This window comes from Oncorhynchus kisutch, linkage group LG19 (genome assembly GCF_002021735.2).
Source record: "Oncorhynchus kisutch isolate 150728-3 linkage group LG19, Okis_V2, whole genome shotgun sequence".
In the NCBI taxonomy this organism is placed as follows: domain Eukaryota; kingdom Metazoa; phylum Chordata; class Actinopteri; order Salmoniformes; family Salmonidae; genus Oncorhynchus; species Oncorhynchus kisutch.
This window is the reverse complement of record NC_034192.2, coordinates 57,301,214-57,324,217: the sequence shown is the minus strand read 5'-3', so window position 1 is coordinate 57,324,217 and position 23,004 is coordinate 57,301,214. Positions and strand designations below refer to the sequence as shown.

Here is a 23,004-nt window from a genome sequence, read left to right as displayed (position 1 = left end):
GGTGTTGTAGAACATTGTGTTCCGTAAAGCTGTTAGAAACCATAGCATGTCCATCTGAATATCTCAGGGCTACATCGACTGTTTGACCATCAGATGGCAGTCTACCATCGGCTTTCATAGATCAGTCTACTGGTGGGAGGAAAGGAGGAGTGATAGTACTGTAGACTCTGGTTGAAGTCTTTTTCAGTGAATGGCCCAGTGCAGTCAGAAATGTGACACTATCAGGTTGGAATGATACTGAGAAATTGTGTAAATGATTACAAGACCATTTTAGTGTAAGAGCTGTTTGAAAAGACCACCTGAAATGCCAACATGTTTTGGTGGGGTGGAGTTTTGGCCTTCCGTGGTGACATCACCATGCGGTAAATTAGTTAATAGACCAATAAGAAAGAGCTTCCAAACCTCTCTGCCAATAACAGCTAATTTTCAGTTTTCCACTCCCCACTCAGACCACTCCCAGATAATCCTAGTAAAATTCTTGCTTGAGAAATCGCTCTTTGCTAAGAAGTTATTTTAGTTTATATTTGGCCATTTTAATTGAAAACAATCACAGTACAGTATTTAATTGTTACACATAAATGATTTGATATTGAGATAAAAATGGCTGCAGTGGACCTTTAAATTGTAATTTATTCCCTTTAAGAGTGTGCACACAGACATGTCAACAACGTCTGACATCATTTCCTGCTCCTGACAAAGTTAAACAAGCAGAACTTCACACATTTCCCCTAACTATTTAATCCATGATGGATCTCTATGATTTTAACAAGAACATCTGTGCAGGGGGCTCCTTACATTTTGAATCTGGCATAAGTCCTTTCTTGAATCTAATCGTTTTATTAGAATAATGATGTCCTAGAAATGCCTGATAGAAATAAGGGGAAAGTAGCGTAATGTGTGGTGGCAGAGAGATTATTGCAATTATATTAATGATTTTCAATGGTGGAAAGTTAGAGTATGCTGTCAAAAAAGTCAAAGTCACCAATGAAGTAATGCCTCATTGGAAGTTTGTAGAGGGAGAAGCCATTCACATTCCATTGAAATGAATATCTTGGAGAAAAATTCCAATGGTTTCCTTTCACACACAACAGGATGTAGACTGAGACACAAAGCTCAGCAGGAAATAGCAGGACCAGGTATCATTTTACATAGAAATAGAAGGCTAAATGATTTCCTGTGTTCCCCATGGTGATGTGCCTTGTTGTGTTGACCATGGGAATTTTAAAGGGAATCTGTGTCTGTTTTTCTCTCAGAAGGGTGGCTCACAGGCCTCCCGAGTGGCGCAGCAGTTTAAGGCATTGCATCACAGTGCTAGCGGCATCACTACAAATATAGGTTCGATCCCGGGCTGTGATGCAGCCATCCGTGACCGGGAGACCCAAGAGGCGGCGTACAATTGGCCAGGTCCTCCGGGTTAGGGGAGAGTTTGGCCAGCCAGGATGTCATTGTCCCATCGCGCTCTAGCGACTCCGCATGCACACTGGCACGGTTGCATTCCTCTGACACATTGGTGCGGCTGGCTCCCGGGTTAAGCGAGCAGTATGTCAAGAAGTAGTGAGGCTTGGCGGGGTCATGTTTCGGGGGATGCATGGCTCTCAACCTTCGCCTCTCCCGAGTCCATACGGGAGTTGCAGCGATGGGACAAGACTGTAACTACCAATTGAAGTAAAAAGTACCTCAAATAAAATAAGAAGTGTGGATCATGACTGCATTCTTTTCATTCATCGCTTTTGACAGATATTTCTACATTTTAAAAGGGAACATGCAAGTTCTTCTAAAGTGGGATATGTCTCAATCTTACAGTTCACTTCAATGGTGTAAAAGGAATTGTTTTAAACTTCTTAGGGCTGCAATCCCGTTAACGGGATGATATGCCAACAGACAGTGAAAGTGCAGGGCGCCAAATTCAAATCAACAGAAATCTCATAATTTAAATTCCTCAAATATACATGTATCTTATACCGTTTTAAAGGTAGTCTTGTTGTTAATCCCACCACAGTGTTCAATTTCAAATAGGCTTTACAGCGAAAGCACCACAAACGATTATGTTAGGTCACCACCAAGCCACAGAAAAACACAGCCATTTTTCCAGCCAAAGAGAGGAGTCACAAAATGCACAAATAGAGATAAAATGAATCACTAACCTTTGATGATCTTCATCAGATGACACTCATAGGACGTCATGTTACACAATAGCTGTATGTTTTGTTTGATAAAGTTCATATTTATATTTAAAAAATCTGAGTTTACATTGGAGCGTTACGTTCACTAGTTCCAAAAATATCCAGGGATTTTGCAGAGAGCCACATCAATTCAACAGAAATACTCATCATAAATGAGATGATAATAATATAGCCGCCATGTTGGAGTCATGGAATTATAGATATACCTCTCCTTAATGCAACCGCTGTGTCAGATTTTTAAAAAACTTTACGGAAAAAGCAAACCATGCAATAATCTGAGACGTTGCTGAGAAAATGTATCAAATTAGCCGCCATGTTGGAGTCAACAGAAATTACACCAGAAATTACATAATAAATATTCCCTTAGAATTGATTATCTTCATCCGAATGCACTCCCAGGAATCGCAGTTCCACAACTAAATGCTTGATTTGTTCAATAATGTCTGTTATTTATGTCCAAGTAGCTGCTTTTGTTAGCGTTAGGTACACATATCCAAACGCTCATGCTTTTGGACAAAAACTTTGTACAAAAACTTCAAAAAGTTATATTACAGGTCAAAGTATAGAATCAATCATTAGATGTTTTTATCATAGATCTTCAATAAAGTTCCAACCAGATATTTCTTTGTTGTCTTAAGGAGGAATGGGGGAATGTTTTGAGGAGGAATGGAACGCAAGTCGATATCATTTGGAATGCGCGTGACCAGGAAATGGCTCTCTGCCAGTAAGTTGACTCATTCAGCTCCCACAACACAGCAGAAGCATCATTCAAGTTTCTAAAGACGGTTGACATCTAGTGGAAGCCCTAGGAAGTGCAACTTCATTCAGGGTAGCCTAGTGGTTAGAGAGTTGGACTAGTAACCGGAAGGTTGCGAGTTCAAATCACCGAGCTGACAAGGTACAAATCTGTCGTTCTGCCCCTGAACAGACAGTTAATCCACTGTTCCTAGGCCGTCATTGAAAATAAGAATTTGTTCTTAACTGACCTGCCTAGTTAAATAAAGGTAATATATATTCCAATGTGAATTAAATTGGGCCTGGGTTGAAAATATACCAACCTCAGATTTCTCACTTCCTTTTTCGATTTATTCTCAGGTTTTTGCCTGCCATATGAGTTCTGTTATACTCACAGACATCATTCAAACAGTTTTAGAAACTTCAGTGTTTTCTATCCAATACTAATAATAATATGCATATATTATCAACTGAGACTGAGGAGCAGGCCGTTTACTCTGGGCACCTCTGGGCACCTTTCATCCAAGCTACTCAATACTGCCCCTGCAGCCATAAGAATTAACCTTGAATGTGACATTGAATTTTTCACCTAATTAAAACCAATAGAAAAGCATGTGAGGTCCTCATCATATGAAGCAATAAAAACCTCCCGATACTGTGAGGTCCTCATCATATGAAGCTATAAAAACCTCCCGATACTGTGAGGTCCTCATCATATGAAGCTATAAAAACCTCCCGATACTGTGAGGTCCTCATCATATGAAGCTATAAAAACCTCCCGATACTGTGAGGTCCTCATCATATGAAGCTATAAAAACCTCCCGATACTGTGAGGTCCTCATCATATGAAGCTATAAAAAGACTACCTCCCGATACTGTGAGGTCCTCATCATATGAAGCTATAAAAACCTCCCGATACTGTGAGGTCCTCATCATATGAAGCTATAAAAACCTCCCGACACTGTGAGGTCCTCATCATATGAAGCTATAAAAGCCTCCCGATACTGTGAGGTCCTCATCATATGAAGCTATAAAAGCCTCCCGATACTGTGAGGTCCTCATCATATGAAGCTATAAAAACCTCCCGATACTGTGAGGTCCTCATCATATGAAGCTATAAGAAGACTACCTCCCGATACTGTGAGGTCCTCATCATATGAAGCTATAAAAACCTCCCGATACTGTGAGGTCCTCATCATATGAAGCTAGAAAAACCTCCCGATACTGTGAGGTCCTCATCATATGAAGCTATAAAAAGACCACCTCCCGATACTGTGAGGTCCTCATCATATGAAGCTATAAAAAGACTACCTCCCGATACTGTGAGGTCCTCATCATATGAAGCTATAAAAACCTCCCGATACTGTGAGGTCCTTATCATATGAAGCTATAAAAAGACTACCTCCCGATACTGTGAGGTCCTCATCATATGAAGCTATAAAAAGACTACCTCCCGATACTGTGAGGTCCTCATCATATGAAGCTATAAAAAGACTACCTCCCGATACTGTGAGGTCCTCATCATATGAAGCTATAAAAAGACTACCTCCCGATACTGTGAGGTCCTCATCATATGAAGCTATAAAAACCTCCCGATACTGTGAGGTCCTCATCATATGAAGCTATAAAAAGACTACCTCCCGATACTGTGAGGGTCCTCATCATATGAAGCTATAAAAAGACTACCTCCCGATACTGTGAGGTCCTCATCATATGAAGCTATAAAAACCTCCCGATACTGTGAGGTCCTCATCATATGAAGCTATAAAAAGACTACCTCCCGATACTGTGAGGTCCTCATCATATGAAGCTATAAAAAGACTACCTCCCGATACTGTGAGGTCCTCATCATATGAAGCTATAAAAAGACTACCTCCCGATACTGTGAGGTCCTCATCATATGAAGCTATAAAAACCTCCCGATACTGTGAGGTCCTCATCATATGAAGCTATAAAAAGACTACCTCCCGATACTGTGAGGTCCTCATCATATGAAGCTATAAAAAGACTACCTCCCGATACTGTGAGGTCCTCATCATATGAAGCTATAAAAAGACTACCTCCCGATACTGTGAGGTCCTCATCATATGAAGCTATAAAAAGACTACCTCCCGATACTGTGAGGTCCTCATCATATGAAGCTAGAAAAAGACTACCTCCCGATACTGTGAGGTCCTCATCATATGAAGCTATAAAAAGACTACCTCCCGATACTGTGAGGTCCTCATCATATGAAGCTATAAAAAGACTACCTCCCGATACTGTGAGGTCCTCATCATATGAAGCTATAAAAAGACTACCTCCCGATACTGTGAGGTCCTCATCATATGAAGCTATAAAAAGACTACCTCCCGATACTGTGAGGTCCTCATCATATGAAGCTATAAAAAGACTACCTCCCGATACTTCCCTATCTTTTCTACACAAAAATGATCTCATATTATCCCACAAGTGTTATATTTCTGGGGTCAAATTCTCCTTTATCATCTCTATGTGACCCTTCAGCCCTCAGCTCTCCAAAAACAACAGATCACTGAGGCGGGTGGCTTGGGTGACATTTAATACATTACTCATTGGTAGGAAGAAGTTTGGTTCAAATCAGATGTTGGGCACTATATTTATTGAATATTATCTCAATCCTATCAATTAAAATGGCCAATTTTGGTACAATCAATTAGCTTAATTTCTCAGAGATCAAATTATATTTCAACAAGATAATCCGAGATGTTGGGTGTCAAAATCCTCTTTCTTGTGTTTTTTGAGGTGGAACGACGCAGATTGCAGACAGGACACTGGCACCTACTGTTCTGTAGTTAACTATGTCTGGTATTCTCCCCAGTCCCCAATGTCTTCTCTCCTCTCAGTTACGATTATATTGGTTATTTGGGGAATGTATTTCGAAAAGGGGCAGTGGTTTACTGAAGGATATTTTATCTTTATTAGGTTAATTGGCACATTAAAAGTAAACAACCTAAATTCACCTACCGGTAATGTTTCTGTATCTTTGTGTAACGTTGTATTACTGTGTGTTTAGTACTACTGTGGAAGGCCTGTCTATCTCTCCCTTTTCACTTGTATCAGCCTGACCATTTTCATTTGTAAACCCTGTTGGGTTTGCAGTGTTGGGGAGTAGTGAACTACATGTAGTCCAACTAGTCATTTTACTACATTTTACAACATTTTACAATAGATTGGTGGTAGTTTAAACTAAATTCAAATCTAGGTAGTGTTTTGAGTAGTTGCTAACTTTTTCCCATGTAGCGATGTAGCTAACTACTGGAACTATATACTACTGTTTTACAATGTAGCGGTGTAGCAAACTACTGGAACTACACACTACTGTTTTACCATGTAGCGGTGTAGCTAACTACTGGAACTACACACTACAGTTTTACCATGTAGCGATGTAGCTAACTACTGGAACTATACACTACTGTTTTACCATGTAGCGGTGTAGCAAACTACTGGAACTGCACACTACTGTTTTACCATGTAGCGGTGTAGCTAACTACTGGAACTATACACTACTTTTCTAGCAAAATGAAAAGATAATATGGGTGAACTATGCAATAATGTTCCTCATTTCAACTGACTGTCTAGTACACTGACTCTCTACATCATTACTCTCTGTCATTTAGATTAACAAAGTGAACCATAGATGATATGACCCTTGACTTTCACAGACAGCCAATCATCACCCACAAACAGTCCAAGGAGACCAATTAGCATGGAGACAACACGGGGCAGCCTTACTTGATGAATGTAATACATTACGTTCGCATCATATTGAAGGTAATTTTCTGGGAGTAGATCATGATAACAACACTGCCATCAGACAACAGAGTGATGTTGCTAATGCAACGATACTATAACACAGATCACTGCAGGTGAGCACCGATGGTTTCTGACACCGATAGAGGTAGGGAGTGGAGATGTGACTGGTATTAAGTCATGTTGGTCCTCCACTCTCACCTCCTCCCAAGACAAGGTATGTATTGGAGCATGTGATTGTGCATACCGTTTTTATTAGCCTGTTTTGTTTTATCTTGCCCAGTTTGCTAATGACATTTTTGTTGTTGTTGAATTTTACCCCTTTTTCTTCCCAATTTCATGGTGTCCAATTGTTTTTAGTAGCTACTATCTTGTCTCATCGCTACAACTCCCGTACGGCCTCGGGAGAGACGAAGGTTGAAAGTCATGCGTCCTCCAATACACAAGCCAACCAAGCCGCACTGCTTCTTAACACAGCGCGCGCATCCAACCCGGAAGCCAGCCGCATCAATGTGTCGGAGGAAACACCGTGCACCTGGCAACCTTGGTTAGTGCGCACTGCGCCCGGCCCGCCACAGGAGTCGCTGGTGCGCGATGAGACAAGGATATCCCTACCGGCCAGGCCCTCCCTAACCCGGACGATGCGAGACCAATTGTGCGTCGCCCCACGGACCTCCCGGTTGCGGCCGGTTACGACAGAGCCTGGGTGCGAACCAAGAGTCTCTGATGGCACAGCTGGCGCTGCAGTACAGCGCCCTTAACCACTGCGCCACCCGGGAGGCCCGCTAATGAAAATTTGATGTGCATTTCTCCTCATATGCTCTTTGAGAAATCTATTGTCACACAGTGGGGTGGGGTATCCCCATTGAGAATAACTAGTGACAAAAACAAATTAAATGCTGAAGTAATCCCTGACACAATTTTGGGAATAGTGAAGTGAGAAGGGCCACAGCCCTTTCAGTTTCAATCTGAACCTGACCACTGACTGCATTGTTTTCCTCGTCATTGTGGCTCGTCCTTTATAGATGGCTCTCACCCCGACACCACCCTGTACAGGAAACTGCCTCATCAATCCTAAAACCCAAACTTCAAGGGGAAGTTCCAGACAATCTCCAGTGTTGATGCCAGGCCAAATTTGGTGTTAGCATATTAGCTACACCGCTACCTGGTAAAACAATAGTATGTCTGTGTCCTAAATGGTACCCTATACCCTACATAGTGCACTACTTTGACCAGATACCTATGGGCCCAGTCAGAAGTAGTGTACTATATAGAGGATAGGGTGCCATTTTGGATACAACCCAGGTTTGTCCTCCCTGCGCCGCTGTGGCCTCAATCAGTCAGTACATCTCCTTTATCTGGCTGGAGCAGACAGGCAGTTCGGGGACAGGTTCCTCTATTGGTGACTATTGTTTTGGCGTTTCTCTCTCTATTTCTCTCTCAACCCACACATTTCCTGCATCTGCTCCCCCTCCCTACACACACACACACACTACTCTCTCAAGTGCTAAGTCTTGTTGTGGTCAGGTGGGGTTGAGTCGTGTTGGCAAGGGTTCAGAAGTCCCTCCCATGGACAAAGTGTCTTAAATGAACCATAAACACACAGAGAACATAATGTTTAGAATGTCCTGCCGTCCCTTCCTTTAGAGGGAAACCTTCTTACTGTGAACATAACCCATGATGCAATGGAAAAGCTAAAGGAAGGTGATGAACAATTAGGTATGTACCAGTACCGTAGGTTCAGTAATAGCACAATAAACAACCCCTTCCTCTCGTCAGGGGATACAGCTGGCTATTCAATACCAACTCCTTCTCCAGCTTGTGTTCCTTTGTCAGAAAGACAGCTTCTTTTAATGTCCTGTGTTGGTTGTTGGTCAGTGAAAGTCTGTTGGTATTATTTTGTAGCCGCTCCTTCAGAGGTATGTGTATGTCAATAGGACTTGGTGTTTTTTGTTAGTGTAATGTTTCACTTAAAGTCTCGGTCATTATTCTGTTTCATTTGTTCCCAGGGGGGGGGGGGGGGGTGCACCTTGGGAGTGTTTAGGCAAGAGGCCTGCGGGCATACATCACCCGTAATATTTCATGTCTATGCACACTAGGTAAGACCTGGGCGGACCACCCCCTGTATTTGGTTAGCGCGCCAGGTGGTGCTATAAGTTAGGTAAGTAGTGGGAAGGCAGGTAAGGTAGGAGAGGGGACTCTTTCATTTTTACTTTGGTTCCGTCCAGCCCGTTTTCCCCACTTTACCGTGTTAGGGAAGAATACATTTCCTGTAAACAGTATTTTTCTCTGCATCTGTCATCCTTCCCCTTGCCTATGATCACATACCTTTTCACAGATGAGATGTATCAGGGTGTAGCGTTCCCTCCTCCAAGAGGCGTACGATCAAATATTTCCTAAATATTTGATCAATTCAACATATTCACTCATATCTCCTCGGTGACATAGCTGATGCGCCCCCCCCCCCCAAACAATGTAAAGGGTTTTGAGAAAAGTTGTAAAAGTGCTATTTAAATCCAATAGCATCATTATTCATAACATGTGATATCATTGATAACTCCGTGCTTCTAGACTATTTCTTGGCTTTGAAATAACTCAAAAAGAGAGCAAACAGTTTTTTAAATACGTATCTTTATTCCTCTGTACAAAAATGCTTATCATCATCAGGTTAGGGACTGATCTGTTTGTAGTATAGTATAATATAATACTGTACATCACTTTGCACTTTACAATATAAAACAGAGCATTTTCACAATTACTGTACATGGGGAGGTTCCAACACATTGGGTTGTGATAACAATGGGTTTCACTATTATAAGGCCTTCCACCAGGAAACAGCAGGTTGGCTCTTACTGATCACAAGATACTGTGGAGTCTCTACTGCTTCCCCCATTGATTTGATTCATATCTGCATATTAAATGGCACCCATTCATGTTCTCCTGTTGAAGAGAGACACGCTCATGTTCTCCTGCTGAAGAGAGACACCTTCATGTTCTCCTGTTGAAGAGAGACACGTTCATGTTTTCCTGTTGAAGAGAGACACGTTCATGTTCTCCTGTTGAAGAGAGACACGTTCATGTTCTCCTGTTGAAGAGAGACACCTTCATGTTCTCCTGTTGAAGAGAGACACGTTCATGTTCTCCTGTTGAAGAGAGACACATTCATGTTCTCCTGTTGAAGAGAGACACGTTCATGTTCTCCTGTTGAAGAGAGACATGTTCATGTTCTCCTGTTGAAGAGAGACACGTTGACTGTAAGACAGCATGATTTAGGTGTGAATACGTCACCAGTCTGACGGAAGGGATGTAGTCTACCACCTCAGGTCCAGTGGTGTTCTACATATTGGAACAAGATGCTCTTTTAATTCCTCATGTTTAACCTTTTTTCCCCAGAGGGGCCAGGAGAGAGCTGGCTTTCTCCGAACACAACAGAACTGTGCTATTTTAGATCTGTGTGTGTGTGTGTGTGTGTGTGTGTGTGTGTGTGTGTGTTCAGCAGTAGCCATCCATGCAGCCTGTTCTCTCTTCTCTTTCCACGTGGTCTCAGCAGCTCTCTCGCCTTCTCCGTCTCTCTCTCCGTCTTTCTCCCTCTTCATCTCTCCGTCTCTCTCCGTCTCCGTCTCCGTCTCCGTCTCCGTCTCTCTCCCTCTACATCTCTCCGTCTCTCTCCGTCTCTCTCCGTCTCCATCTCTCTCCGTCTCTCTACGTCTCCGTCTCTCTCCGTCTCCGTCTCTCTCTCTCTCTCTCCGTGTCTCTCCGTCTCCGTCTCTCTCCGTCTTTCTCCCTCTACATCTCTCCGTCTCTCTCCGTCTCTCTCCGTCTCCGTCTTTCTCCCTCTACATCTCTCCGTCTCTCTCCGTCTCCATCTCTCTCCGTCTCTCTACGTCTCCGTCTCTCTCCGTCTCTCTCTCTCTCTCCGTGTCTCTCCGTCTCCGTCTCTCTCTCTCTCTCTCCGTGTCTCTCCGTCTCCGTCTCTCTCTCCGTCTCCGTCTCTCTCCGTCTCTCTCCGTCTCTCTCCGTCTCTCTCCGTCTCTCTCCGTCTACATCTCTCCGTCTCTCTCCATTCACATATCTGTCAGACAGACAGTCATTAGCATGCAGCAGTCAGGTACAGTTATGTGTGTGCGCATGTCTACGTCTCTGTGTGTTCTCTGAAACAGCACTGCCTCTCTGCTGATAGTGGTAAGATAGTCATGTACTATAGACTACTATCACTGGAGGGTGTGTAGATAGCCCACCTCAACCCTGCAGACATAGAGCTGTGATTTAGCGGGATACTGCATATAGACACTAGGGGAGCTGTGATTTAGCGGGATACTGCATATAGACACTAGGGGAGCTGTGATTTAGCGGGATACTGCATATAGACACTAGGGGAGCTGTGATTTAGCGGGATACTGCATATAAACACTAGGGGAGCTGTGATTTAGCGGGATACTGCATATAGACACTAGGGGAGCTGTGATTTAGCGGGATACTGCATATAAACACTAGGGGAGCTGTGATTTAGCGGGATACTGCATATAGACACTAGGGGAGCTGTGATTTAGCGGGATACTACATATAGACACTAGAGGAGATATGGGATTCAGCTGGATACTGCATATAGACACTAGAGGAGATATGGGATTCAGCTGGACACTGCAGGGATGACACTAGAGGAGATATGGGATTCAGCTGGACACTGCATATAGACACTAGAGGAGATATGGGATTCAGCTGGACACTGCAGGGATGACACTAGAGGAGATATGGGATTCAGCTGGACACTGCATATAGACACTAGAGGAGATATGGGATTCAGCTGGACACTGCAGGGATGACACTAGAGGAGATATGGGATTCAGCTGGACACTGCATATAGACACTAGAGGAGATATGGGATTCAGCTGGACACTGCATATAGACACTAGAGGAGATATGGGATTCAGCTAGATACTGCATATAGACACTAGAGGAGATATGGGATTCAGCTGGATACTGCATATAGACATTAGAGGAGATATGGGATTCAGCTGGACACTGCAGGGATGACACTAGAGGAGATATGGGATTCAGCTGGACACTGCAGGGATGACACTAGAGGAGATATGGGATTCAGCTGGACACTGCAGGGATGACACTAGGGGAGCTGTGATTTCCAAATGGCACCCTATTCCCTTTAGGGATGTACTACCCCATAGGGCTCTGGTCAAAAGCAGTGCACTATACGGCTTGTAGGCTACTGGCTACTAGCCGCTCTACATGTTAGCATCTCAATGAAAAGGGGAATGAATCATATTAAAGGCCTAACCAGCAGTAAATAGTGCAGGCCACTGAGGCCAGGTAGTAGGTTTAACTGTGAGGGGACGGCAATAGAAAATAGACTGCATGATATACTGAGCTCAGCTGGCATAGAAACACTAGACTAATGGAATGTAAAGAGATTGAAACACTAGATTAATGGAATATAATGAGATTGAAACACTAGACTAATGGAATATAATGAGATTGAAACACTAGACTCATGGAATATAAAGAGATTGAAACACTAGACTAATGGGATATAAAGAGATTGAAACACTAGACTAATGGGATATAAAGAGATTGAAACACTAGACTAATGGGATATAAAGAGATTGAAACACTAGACTAATGGGATATAAAGAGATTGAAACACTAGACTAATGGATTATAAAGAGATTGAAACACTAGACTAATGGAATATAAGGAGATTGAAACACTAGACTAATGGAATATAATGAGATTGAAACACTAGACTAATGGAATATAAAGAGATTGAAACACTAGACTAATGGAATGTAAAGAGATTGAAACACTAGACTAATGATATATAAAGAGATTGAAACACTAGACTAATGGAATATAAGGAGATTGAAACACTAGACTAATGGAATATAAGGAGATTGAAACAGTAGATTCATGGGATATAAAGAGATTGAAACACTAGATTCATGGGATATAAAGAGATTGAAACACTAGATTCGTGGGATATAAAGAGATTGAAACACTAGATTCATGGGATATAAAGAGATTGAAACACTAGATTCGTGGGATATAAAGAGATTGAAACACTAGATTCATGGGATATAATGGCATTGTCAGGTTGTGCTGAATTTTTTTTTGTTTTAAGATGCATACCAGCTAGTTCCCGGTCCAAACTGTCGATGAATCTCTGTAGGTCTCCTGTGTCTCCCATTCTGGCTGCAGACAAAAAGGAGAGCATGTGAGAAGGAGAAAAAGAGAGTGGTTGAAAGGAACATTTCTGTGGAGAGATTCAGCAGTAGCAGCTCTATGTTCACTGGCATTTCCTCCTTGGGACCAGAGCAGGAAAAGTGATCCAACTCACAGAATTATATAAGAAAAACTTGCATCCCAAATTGCACCCTATTCCCTAGAGCCATTAGGGCCCTGGTTAAATGTAGTGGACTATATAGGAAATAGGGTACCATTTGGAACACAATGAAGGAGTCAGGACACAACCCCTGCTTTAACCAAGACAGATATAAAATAAAATGCACAGACTCTTATTCAGCTGTTTTTATAAAAAATCATATCTTAAACAGCCCATAATGTAAAACTCCACTGAGCCAGTGAGACGCCTGCAGCACACCTCAGACTGACCGACATGGATCTTACAGTGTTATATTTAGCTTATGTATGGCTTATGAATGCTTTATGTAATGCTATGCATGTCTAATGTATGTCTTAAGTCGTGTTATGTATGTCTAATGTATGTCTTAAGTCGTGTTTAAGTAGTGTTATGTATGTCTAATGTATGTCTTAAGTAGTGTTATGTATGTCTAATGTATGTCTTAAGTCGTGTTATGTATGTCTAATGCATGTCTTAAGTCGTGTTTAAGTAGTGTTATGTATGTCTAATGTATGTCTTAAGTAGTGTTATGTATGTCTAATGCATGTCTTAAGTCGTGTTTAAGTAGTGTTATGTATGTCTAATGTATGTCTTAAGTAGTGTTATGTATGTCTAATGCATGTCTTAAGTCGTGTTATGTATGTCTAATGTATGTCTTAAGTAGTGTTATGCATGTCTAATGTATGTCTTAAATCGTGTTATGTATGTCTAATGTATGTCTTAAGTCGTGTTATGTATGTCTAATGCATGTCTTAAGTCGTGTTTAAGTAGTGTTATGTATGTCTAATGTATGTCTTAAGTAGTGTTATGTATGTCTAATGTATGTCTTAAGTCGTGTTATGTATGTCTAATGTATGTCTTAAGTCGTGTTATGTATGTCTAATGTATGTCTTAAGTAGTGTTATGTATGTCTAATGTATGTCTTAAGTAGTGTTATGTATGTCTTAAGTCGTGTTATGTATGTCTAATGTATGTCTTAAGAAGTGTTATGCATGTCTAATGTATGCCTTAAGTAGTGTTATGCATGTCTTAAGTAATGCAATGTGTGCCAGAATAATGGAGACAGACAGACTGGTGCCCCTAAACCAACACTCTGTGGTCTTTCCATTAACATTATTCCTTCATCTACATTAGACAATGTAGACTCTTTCACCCAGCCACACACAGCTGCTTCTACTTCCCCCCCAACTCCTCTCTCCTCCCCCCAACTCCTCTCTCCTCTCCTCAAACCACTCTCTCTTCTCCTCAAACCACTCTCTCCTCCCCTCAAACTCCTCTCTCCTCAAACTCCTCTCTCCTCCCCTCGAACTCCTCTCTCCTCTCCTCAAACTCCTCTCTCCTCCCCCCAACTCCTCTCTCCTCTCCTCAAACCACTCTCTCCTCTCCTCAAACCACTCTCTCCTCCCCTCAAACTCCTCTCTCCTCTCCTCAAACTCCTCTCTCCTCCCCTCAAACTCCTCTCTCCTCTCCTCAAACTCCTCTCTCCTCCCCCCAACTCCTCTCTCCTCTCCTCAAACCACTCTCTCCTCCCCTCAAACCACTCTCTCCTCTCCTCAAACTCTTCTCTCCTCTCCTCAAACCACTCTCTCCTCCCCTCAAACCACTCTCTCCTCTCCTCAAACTCCTCTCTCCTCCCCTCAAACCACTCTCTCCTCCCCTCAAACTCCTCTCTCCTCTCCTCAAACTCCTCTCTCCTCCCCTCAAACTCCTCTCTCCTCTCCTCAAACTCCTCTCTCCTCCCCCCAACTCCTCTCTCCTCCCCTCAAACCACTCTCTCCTCTCCTCAAACCACTCTCTCCTCTCCTCAAACTCCTCTCTCCTCCCCTCAAACCACTCTCTCCTCTCCTCAAACCACTCTCTCCTCCCCTCAAACCACTCTCTCCTCCACCCAACTCCTCTCTCCTCCCCTCAAACCACTCTCTCCTCCACCCAACTCCTCTCTCCTCCCCTCAAACCACTCTCTCCTCCCCCCAACTTCTCTCTCCTCCCCTCAAACCACTCTCTCCTCTCCTCAAACCACTCTCTCCTCCCCTCAAACCACTATCTCCTCCACCCAACTCCTCTCTCCTCCCCTCAAACCACTCTCTCCTCCACCCAACTCCTCTCTCCTCCCCTCAAACCACTCTCTCCTCCCCCCAACTTCTCTCTCCTCCCCTCAAACCACTCTCTCCTCCCCCCAACTCCTCTCTCCTCCCCTCAAACCACTCTCTCCTCTCCTCAAACCACTCTCTCCTCCCCTCAAACCACTCTCTCCTCCACCCAACTCCTCTCTCCTCCCCTCAAACCACTCTCTCCTCTCCTCAAACCACTCTCTCCTCTCACCACTGCCTCAAACCACTCTCTCCTCAAACCACTCCCTCAAACCACTCTCTCCTCTCCTCAAACCACTCTCTCCTCTCCTCAAACCACTCCCTCAAACCACTCTCTCCTCTCCTCAAACCACTCTCTCCTCCCCTCAAACCACTCCCTCAAACCACCTCTCCTTTCCTCAAACCACTCTCTCCTCTCCTCAAACCACTCTCTCTTCCCCTCAAACCACTCTCCTCTCCCCTCCAGACACTCTCTCCTCTCCCCTCCAGACACTCTCTCCTCCCCTCCAGACACTCTCTCTTCCCCTCCAGACACTCTCTCCTCCCCTCCAGACACTCTCTCTTCCCCTCCAGACACTCTCTCTTCCCCTCCAGACACTCTCTCCTCCCCTCCAGACACTCCCTCTTCCCCTCCAGACACTCTCTCCTCCCCTCCAGACACTCTCTCTTTGCCTCCAGACACTCTTCTCCTCCATAAACTCTCTCTTCCCCTCCAGACACTCTCTCCTCCCCTCCAGACACTCTCTCTTCGCCTCCAGACACTCTTCTCCTCCAGACACTCTCTTTTCCCCTCCAGACACTCTCCTCCCCTCCAGACACTCTCTCTTCGCCTCCAGACACTCTCTCTTCGCCTCCAGACACTCTCTCTTCCCCTCCAGACACTCTCTCTTCTCCTCCAGACACTCTCTCTTCTCCTCCAGACACTCTTCCCCTCCAGACACTCTCTCTTCTCCTCCAGTCACTCTTCTCCTCCAGACACTCTCTCTTCTCCTCCAGACACTCTTCCCCTCCAGACACTCTCTCTTCGCCTCCAGACACTCTCTCTTCCCCTCCAGACACTCTCTCCTCTCCCCTCCAGACACTCTCTCCTCCCCTCCAGACACTCTCTCTTCCCCTCCAGACACTCTCTCCTCCCCTCCAGACACTCTCTCTTCCCCTCCAGACACTCTCTCTTCCCATCCAGACACTCTCTCCTCCCCTCCAGACACTCCCTCTTCCCCTCCAGACACTCTCTCCTCCCCTCCAGACACTCTCTCTTTGCCTCCAGACACTCTTCTCCTCCATAAACTCTCTCTTCCCCTCCAGACACTCTCTCCTCCCCTCCAGACACTCTCTCTTCGCCTCCAGACACTCTTCTCCTCCAGACACTCTCTCTTCCCCTCCAGACACTCTCCTCCCCTCCAGACACTCTCTCTTCGCCTCCAGACACTCTCTCTTCGCCTCCAGACACTCTCTCTTCCCCTCCAGACACTCTCTCTTCTCCTCCAGACACTCTCTCTTCTCCTCCAGACACTCTTCCCCTCTAGACACTCTCTCTTCTCCTCCAGTCACTCTTCTCCTCCAGACACTCTCTCTTCTCCTCCAGACACTCTTCCCCTCCAGACACTCTCTCTTCGCCTCCAGACACTCTCTCTTCCCCTCCAGCACTCTCTCCTCCCCTCCAGACACTCTCTCCTCCCCTCCAGACACTCTCTCTTCCCCTCAAACCACTCTCCTCTCCCCTCCAGACACTCTCTCCTCTCCCCTCCAGACACTCTCTCCTCCCCTCCAGACACTCTCTCTTCCCCTCCAGACACTCTCTCCTCCCCTCCAGACACTCTCTCTTCCCCTCCAGACACTCTCTCTTCCCCTCCAGACACTCTCTCCTCCCCTCCAGACACTCCCTCTTCCCCTCCAGACACTCTCTCCTCCCCTCCAGACACTCTCTCTTTGCCTCCAGACACTCTTCTCCTCCATAAACTCTCTCTTCCCCTCCAGACACTCTCTCCTCCCCTCCAGACACTCTCTCTTCGCCTCCAGACACTCTTCTCCTCCAGACACTCTCTCTTCCCCTCCAGACACTCTCCTCCCCTCCAGACACTCTCCTCCCCTCCAGACACTCTCTCTTCGCCTCCAGACACTCTCTCTTCACCTCCAGACACTCTCTCTTCCCCTCCAGACACTCTCTCTTCTCCTCCAGACACTCTCTCTTCTCCTCCAGACACTCTTCCCCTCCAGACACTCTCTCTTCTCCTCCAGTCACTCTTCTCCTCCAGACACTCTCTCTTCTCCTCCAGACACTCTTCCCCTCCAGACACTCTCTCTTCGCCTCCAGACACTCTCTCTTCCCCTCCAGCACTCTCTCCTCCCCTCCAGACACTCTCTCCTCCCCTCCAGACACTCTCTCTTCCCCTCCAGACACTCTCTCTTCCCCTCCAAACACTCTCTCATCCCCTCCAGACACTCCCTCTTCCCCTCCAGACACTCTCTCCTCCCCTCCAGACACTCTCTCTTCTCCTCCAGTCACTCTTCTCCTCCAGACACTCTCTCTTCTCCTCCAGACACTCTTCCCCTCCAGACACTCTCTCTTCGCCTCCAGACACTCTCTCTTCCCCTCCAGCACTCTCTCCTCCCCTCCAGACACTCTCTCCTCCCCTCCAGACACTCTCTCTTCCCCTCCAGACACTCTCTCTTCCCCTCCAAACACTCTCTCATCCCCTCCAGACACTCCCTCTTCCCCTCCAGACACTCTCTCCTCCCCTCCAGACACTCTTCTCCTCCATACACTCTCTCTTCCCCTCCAGACACTCTCTCCTCCCCTCCAGACACTCTCTCTTAGCCTCCAGACACTCTTCTCCTCCAGACACTCTCTCTTCCCCTCCAGACACTCTCTCTTCTCCTCCAGACACTCTCTCTTCTCCTCCAGACACTCTTCCCCTCCAGACACTCTCTCTTCTCCTCCAGACACTCTTCCCCTCCAGACACTCTCTCTTCCCCTCCAGACACTCTTCTCCTCCAGACACTCTTCTCCTCCAGACACTCTTCTCTCCACTCCAGACACTCTCTTCTGATCAGTGGTACATTATTTAACCATTATACCAACCCTAAACCCCCACCACACACCTATACCAACCCTAAACCCCCACCACACACCTATACCAACCCTAAAACCCCACACACCTATACCAACCCTAAATCCCCACCACACACCTATACCAACCCTAAACCCCCATCACACACATATACCAACCATAAACCCCCATCACACACCTATACCAACCATAAACCCCCACCACACACCTATACCAACCATAAACCCCACTCCCCAACCCCCAGATGACGCTCAATAGCCCTGCAGGAGACAGGCTGTAAGAAGCACAGCAGCCCAGCTTTGTTGTGTAAACTCAACTCAATGGTGATCGATGGTAATGCACTAATTATCTGTGTAAAAGTAATATTGAATGGACTGATAATGATCTCCTACTGCAGTGTTTCCCAACCCTGGTCCTCCAGTATCCCCAACAGGAAGCCGTTTCATTGTAGCTCTTGACAAACACCCCTCATTCAACTCATTGAGGGCTTGATAATTAGTTGACTAAATGTGTACTGTTGGAGGTGCTTGAGGAACAGGAAATACTGTGCTACTATGACTCTAGCTGGTCAGATAGCTCAGAGCTAGTTTAGATGGTCAACTGATGGGTTGAGATGTAGTGGTATTAGTCTCTTACCTTTGGGCGTCACTGTTATGCCTGCAGTGTGGAGCTCTTCTTCGCTGGTGTTCCAACTGTTACCCAGAGACACCTCGCTGCCTGGAGGAAGGGATGAGCAAGAGAGGGACAGACAAGGTTAGACCATGTGGAACAACTAATATTAACCATCTTAGTAGACACTTTTATTCAAAGCAACTTACAGTCTTGGATGCCTACCTGGCATTGCTGTCACGCCCTGGCCATAGAGAGGCTTTTATTCTCTATTTTGGTTAGGCCAGGGTGTGACTAGGGTGGGCATTCTGTGGTCATTTTCTATGTTTTGGATTTCTGTGTTTGGCCGTGTGTGGTTCTCAATCAGAGGCAGCTGTCTATCGTTGTCTCTGATTGGTAGCCTTTTCCCACCTGTGTTTGTGGGTAGTTCATTTCTGTTTAGTGTGTTTTGCACCTGACGGAGCTGTTTCGTTTGTTCTTTTGTTGCTTGTTGTATAGTGTTCAGCTTCCCCATTAAAATGACGAGCCTTTACCACGCTGCGTTTTGGTCCTCACCTTCTTCCACCAAAGGCCGTTACAGTAATGGACTCCTGGACATGGGAGGGGATCCTGGACGGGAAGGGACCCTGGAGGCAGGCGGGGGAGTATCGCCGTCCACAGGAGGAACTGGAGGCGGGCGGGGGAGTATCGCCGTCCACAGGAGGAACTGGAGGCAGGCTGGGGAGTATCGCCGTCCACAGGAGGAACTGGAGGCAGGCGGGGGAGTATCGCCGTCCACAGGAGGAACTGGAGGCGGGCGGGGGAGTATCGCCGTCCACAGGAGGAACTGGAGGCAGGATGGGGAGTATCGCCGTCCACAGGAGGAACTGGAGGCGGGCGGGGGAGTATCGCCGTCCACAGGAGGAACTGGAGGCGGGCGGGGGAGTATCGCCGTCCACAGGAGGAACTGGAGGCGGGCTGGGGAGTATCGCCGTCCACAGGAGGAACTGGAGGCGGGCTGGGGAGTATCGCCGTCCACAGGAGGAACTGGAGGCAGGCGGGGGAGTATCGCCGTCCACAGGAGGAACTGGAGGCAGGCTGGGGAGTATCGCCGTCCACAGGAGGAACTGGAGGCAGGCGGGGGAGTATCGCCGTCCACAGGAGGAACTGGAGGCAGGCGGGGGAGTATCGCCGTCCACAGGAGGAACTGGAGGCAGGCGGGGGAGTATCGCGGTCCACAGGAGGAACTGGAGGAAGCTAAGGCTGAGCGGCAACACTACGAGGAGTTGGCACGGCTGGCAAGGAAGCCCGAGAGGCAGCCCCCCCAAAAAACAAATTTGGGAGGGGCACACGGGGAGTGTGGCAGAGTCAGGTTGGAGACCTGAGCCCACTCCCCGTGCTTACCGTGGCGATCATGGGACTGGTCAGTCCCCGGGCTATGGGGTGAAACTGGAGGTGAGCGAAGGAAGTGAAGCCGAGACTGTGAAGGAGTTGATGGGGAGATTGGAGGAGAGAGCAATGAGAGAGCTGCTGTGTTGGTGCATGAGGCACGACATCCGCCCGACGGAGCGGTTTGTCCTCGGTTTGATGTCACCTGAGTCAGCTCTCCATACTCGTCCTGAGGTGCGTGCTAGCCGTCTGGTGAAGACTGTGCCAGCCTCCCGCACCAGGCCTCCTGTGCGCCTCCCTAGCCCTGCACGTCCTGTGCCAGCTCGGCGCTACAGCTCTCCAATACGTGCTCTGAGCCTGGTGCGCTACATTCCAGCTCCCCGCATCTGCCAGGCTAGGGTGAGGATCCAGCCAGGACGGATGGTGCCAGTCCTGTTCTCCAGACCTCCAGTGCGTCTCCTCAGGCGTTGCGCACTGTGTCTCCCGTGTGTCTGCACAGCCCAGTGCGTCCTGTGCCTTGCACCCCGCACGTGCCGGCCTAAAATCACCATCCAGCCAGGACGGGTTGTGCATGCCCTTAGTTCGAGACCTCTAGTGCGCCTCCACGGCCCGGTCTATCCTGTGCCTCCTCTAAGGACCAGGCTGTCTCTCCGTCTCCTCCCTCCAGGTTCTCCCGCCTGTCCGGTGCTGCCAGAGTCGCCCGCCTGTCCGGCGCTGCCAGAGTCGCCCGCCTGTCCGGCGCTGCCAGAGTCGCCCGCCTGTCCGGCGCTGCCAGAGTCGCCCGCCTGTCCGGCGCTGCCAGAGTCGCCCGCCTGTCCGGGGCCCGCTGCGATGGTCCCCAGGGTTCGGGTGGGCCTTCTTTACGCCACCTAAGTGGGCCAAGCCGAAGGTGGAGCGGGGTCCACGTCCCGCACCAGAGCCGCCGCCGTAAAGAAGGCCCACCCGGACCCTCCCCTTTAGAGTCAAGTTTTGCGGCCAGAGTCCGCAACTTTGGGGGTAGGGTACTGTCACGCCCTGGCCATAGAGAGGCTTTTATTCTCTATTTTGGTTAGGCCAGGGTGTGACTAGGGTGGGCATTCTATGTTCATTTTCTATGTTTTGGATTTCTGTGTTTGGCCATGTGTGGTTCTCAATCAGAGGCAGCTGTCTATCGTTGTCTCTGATTGAGAACCATACTTAGGTAGCCTTTTTTGTTTAGTGTTCAGCTTCACCATTAAAATGACCAACACGTACCACACCAACGGCCGTTACAATTGCAAGCTCCATGCTCTACCGACTGAGCTACAGAGGACCATTCTGACAGCTAATGTTGAATATAACTTTCAGATTGAATAAGCTAATGCAACTCTTCATCCACAGACAGTCATGAACATCCATTCCATGTAATGGAGCAAACATGCATGAGTTGAAATGGTGTTATTTTGTGTTCCTTTCTATTTTCATGTTACTCTCTATTTTCATGTAAAGTTGATGCATGTTCATGAGCCGATGATGTCACCAGTGAAACCTGTCAAGTGTGGGTTGACCGTGGCTGCCCACATGCGTATTCTCCCGCTATACCACATCTGAGTCACCGTTCACGCATAAACAACACCCGCCCTCTTCCACCTATGTAATGGACACATAACAACGACCATAAAGGTTTAGACCTAAAGGCTACTCACTGCAGTCACTATTGTCCTCCACGCCGCTGTCGCTGACCACTGAGCCGTCGCCCCCTAGCCCGGTGCGCCGTTTGGCTTCAGACAGGAGCCGCTCGTATGCGTAAGGGACGCTTTGTGAAGGCTCTCTCAACTCCTCAACCACATCAGCGAACTCCTGGAGCAGATCAGTTAGCTCCAGCTCCAAGTCTGATAGAGAATTTCGAATATGGTTTTAGTTAGAGTGAGAATAATTCAATTCGTGATTAAATATAATACATATACACGTGTAGTTTAATTAGCCTATTAATAATAGACCTAAAGTGATTAACGTCAAAAACGAAATAACCGATACCAAAACAAAATCAGGCTATTTGAAATCGATCCAGATTAAACATCTACACCAGCAGGACTAAAATGCAAGAAAAAAACGTTGCAATAATCAATAGCCTAATGATAAACATGTCACATCAAGCCAACACTCAGAACCCACCTGAAAAGTTGTCTGTGGGCATTCTGAAGTTTTCTGTAGACATTCTGAAAAGCGGGAATAATGCGTCGATGACTAATAGAATACTTAAACTGTTCACGAAGTCAAGTTTCAAGTGGACACATGGGGTCTTCTGTTTATAAAGCCTCCTTAGACTCTACTCACAACCGCACGCGCTCTGCAGCACCCAATCAGTGCGCGGCTTCTGTGGTTACAGTAGTGAGTGGGCGTCTCGAAAGTAACAGAAACGGGCGAGGGAAAAAACAAACGTAAACGAATGAACGGAACAGTCTCAGAAACCCCAAAATAGAGTCTTATGCAACTCGGAGACATTTTCCTGATGGGTTTTCCATGCGTCGCAGAAATCCTCTCTATGCTGCCAATTCAGTCTAGAGTTTAAAGGAAATTGACGAATGGAATAATGAGATTTTGTAGTAAATTGTATGCCTAACTGTTTCCTATTATCTATTATAAACAGCCAATCTGGCTATCCTACTACTGTTTCCCAGGAAATAACCTTTATTAACAAAACCTCACTGTAAAATCCTATTCATGAAGTTCGTTTTTATCATTATTTTAGAAAATTAAGCCCAAACCACAGTAACTGTCAAAGGTTTGGACACACCTACTCATTCAAGGGTTTTTCTTTATTTTTAATATTTTATACATTGTAG

At 46.4% G+C, this 23,004-nt stretch overlaps 1 protein-coding gene across 1 annotated transcript; it reads right to left on the bottom strand.

The window, feature by feature from the left end:
- Window positions 1-9,302: 9,302 nt before the first annotated feature.
- On the bottom strand, window positions 9,303-22,526 carry LOC116355098 (regulator of cell cycle RGCC-like). Its single transcript, XM_031798611.1, has 5 exons — window positions 22,334-22,526; window positions 21,865-22,050; window positions 18,860-18,940; window positions 12,831-12,893; window positions 9,303-10,761 (listed from the first exon to the last, which is right to left on the bottom strand). Exons 1-5 carry the CDS (start codon window positions 22,374-22,376, stop codon window positions 10,754-10,756), a joined length of 381 nt encoding a protein of 126 aa, XP_031654471.1. The 5' UTR covers window positions 22,377-22,526; the 3' UTR covers window positions 9,303-10,753.
- Window positions 22,527-23,004: the final 478 nt, after the last annotated feature.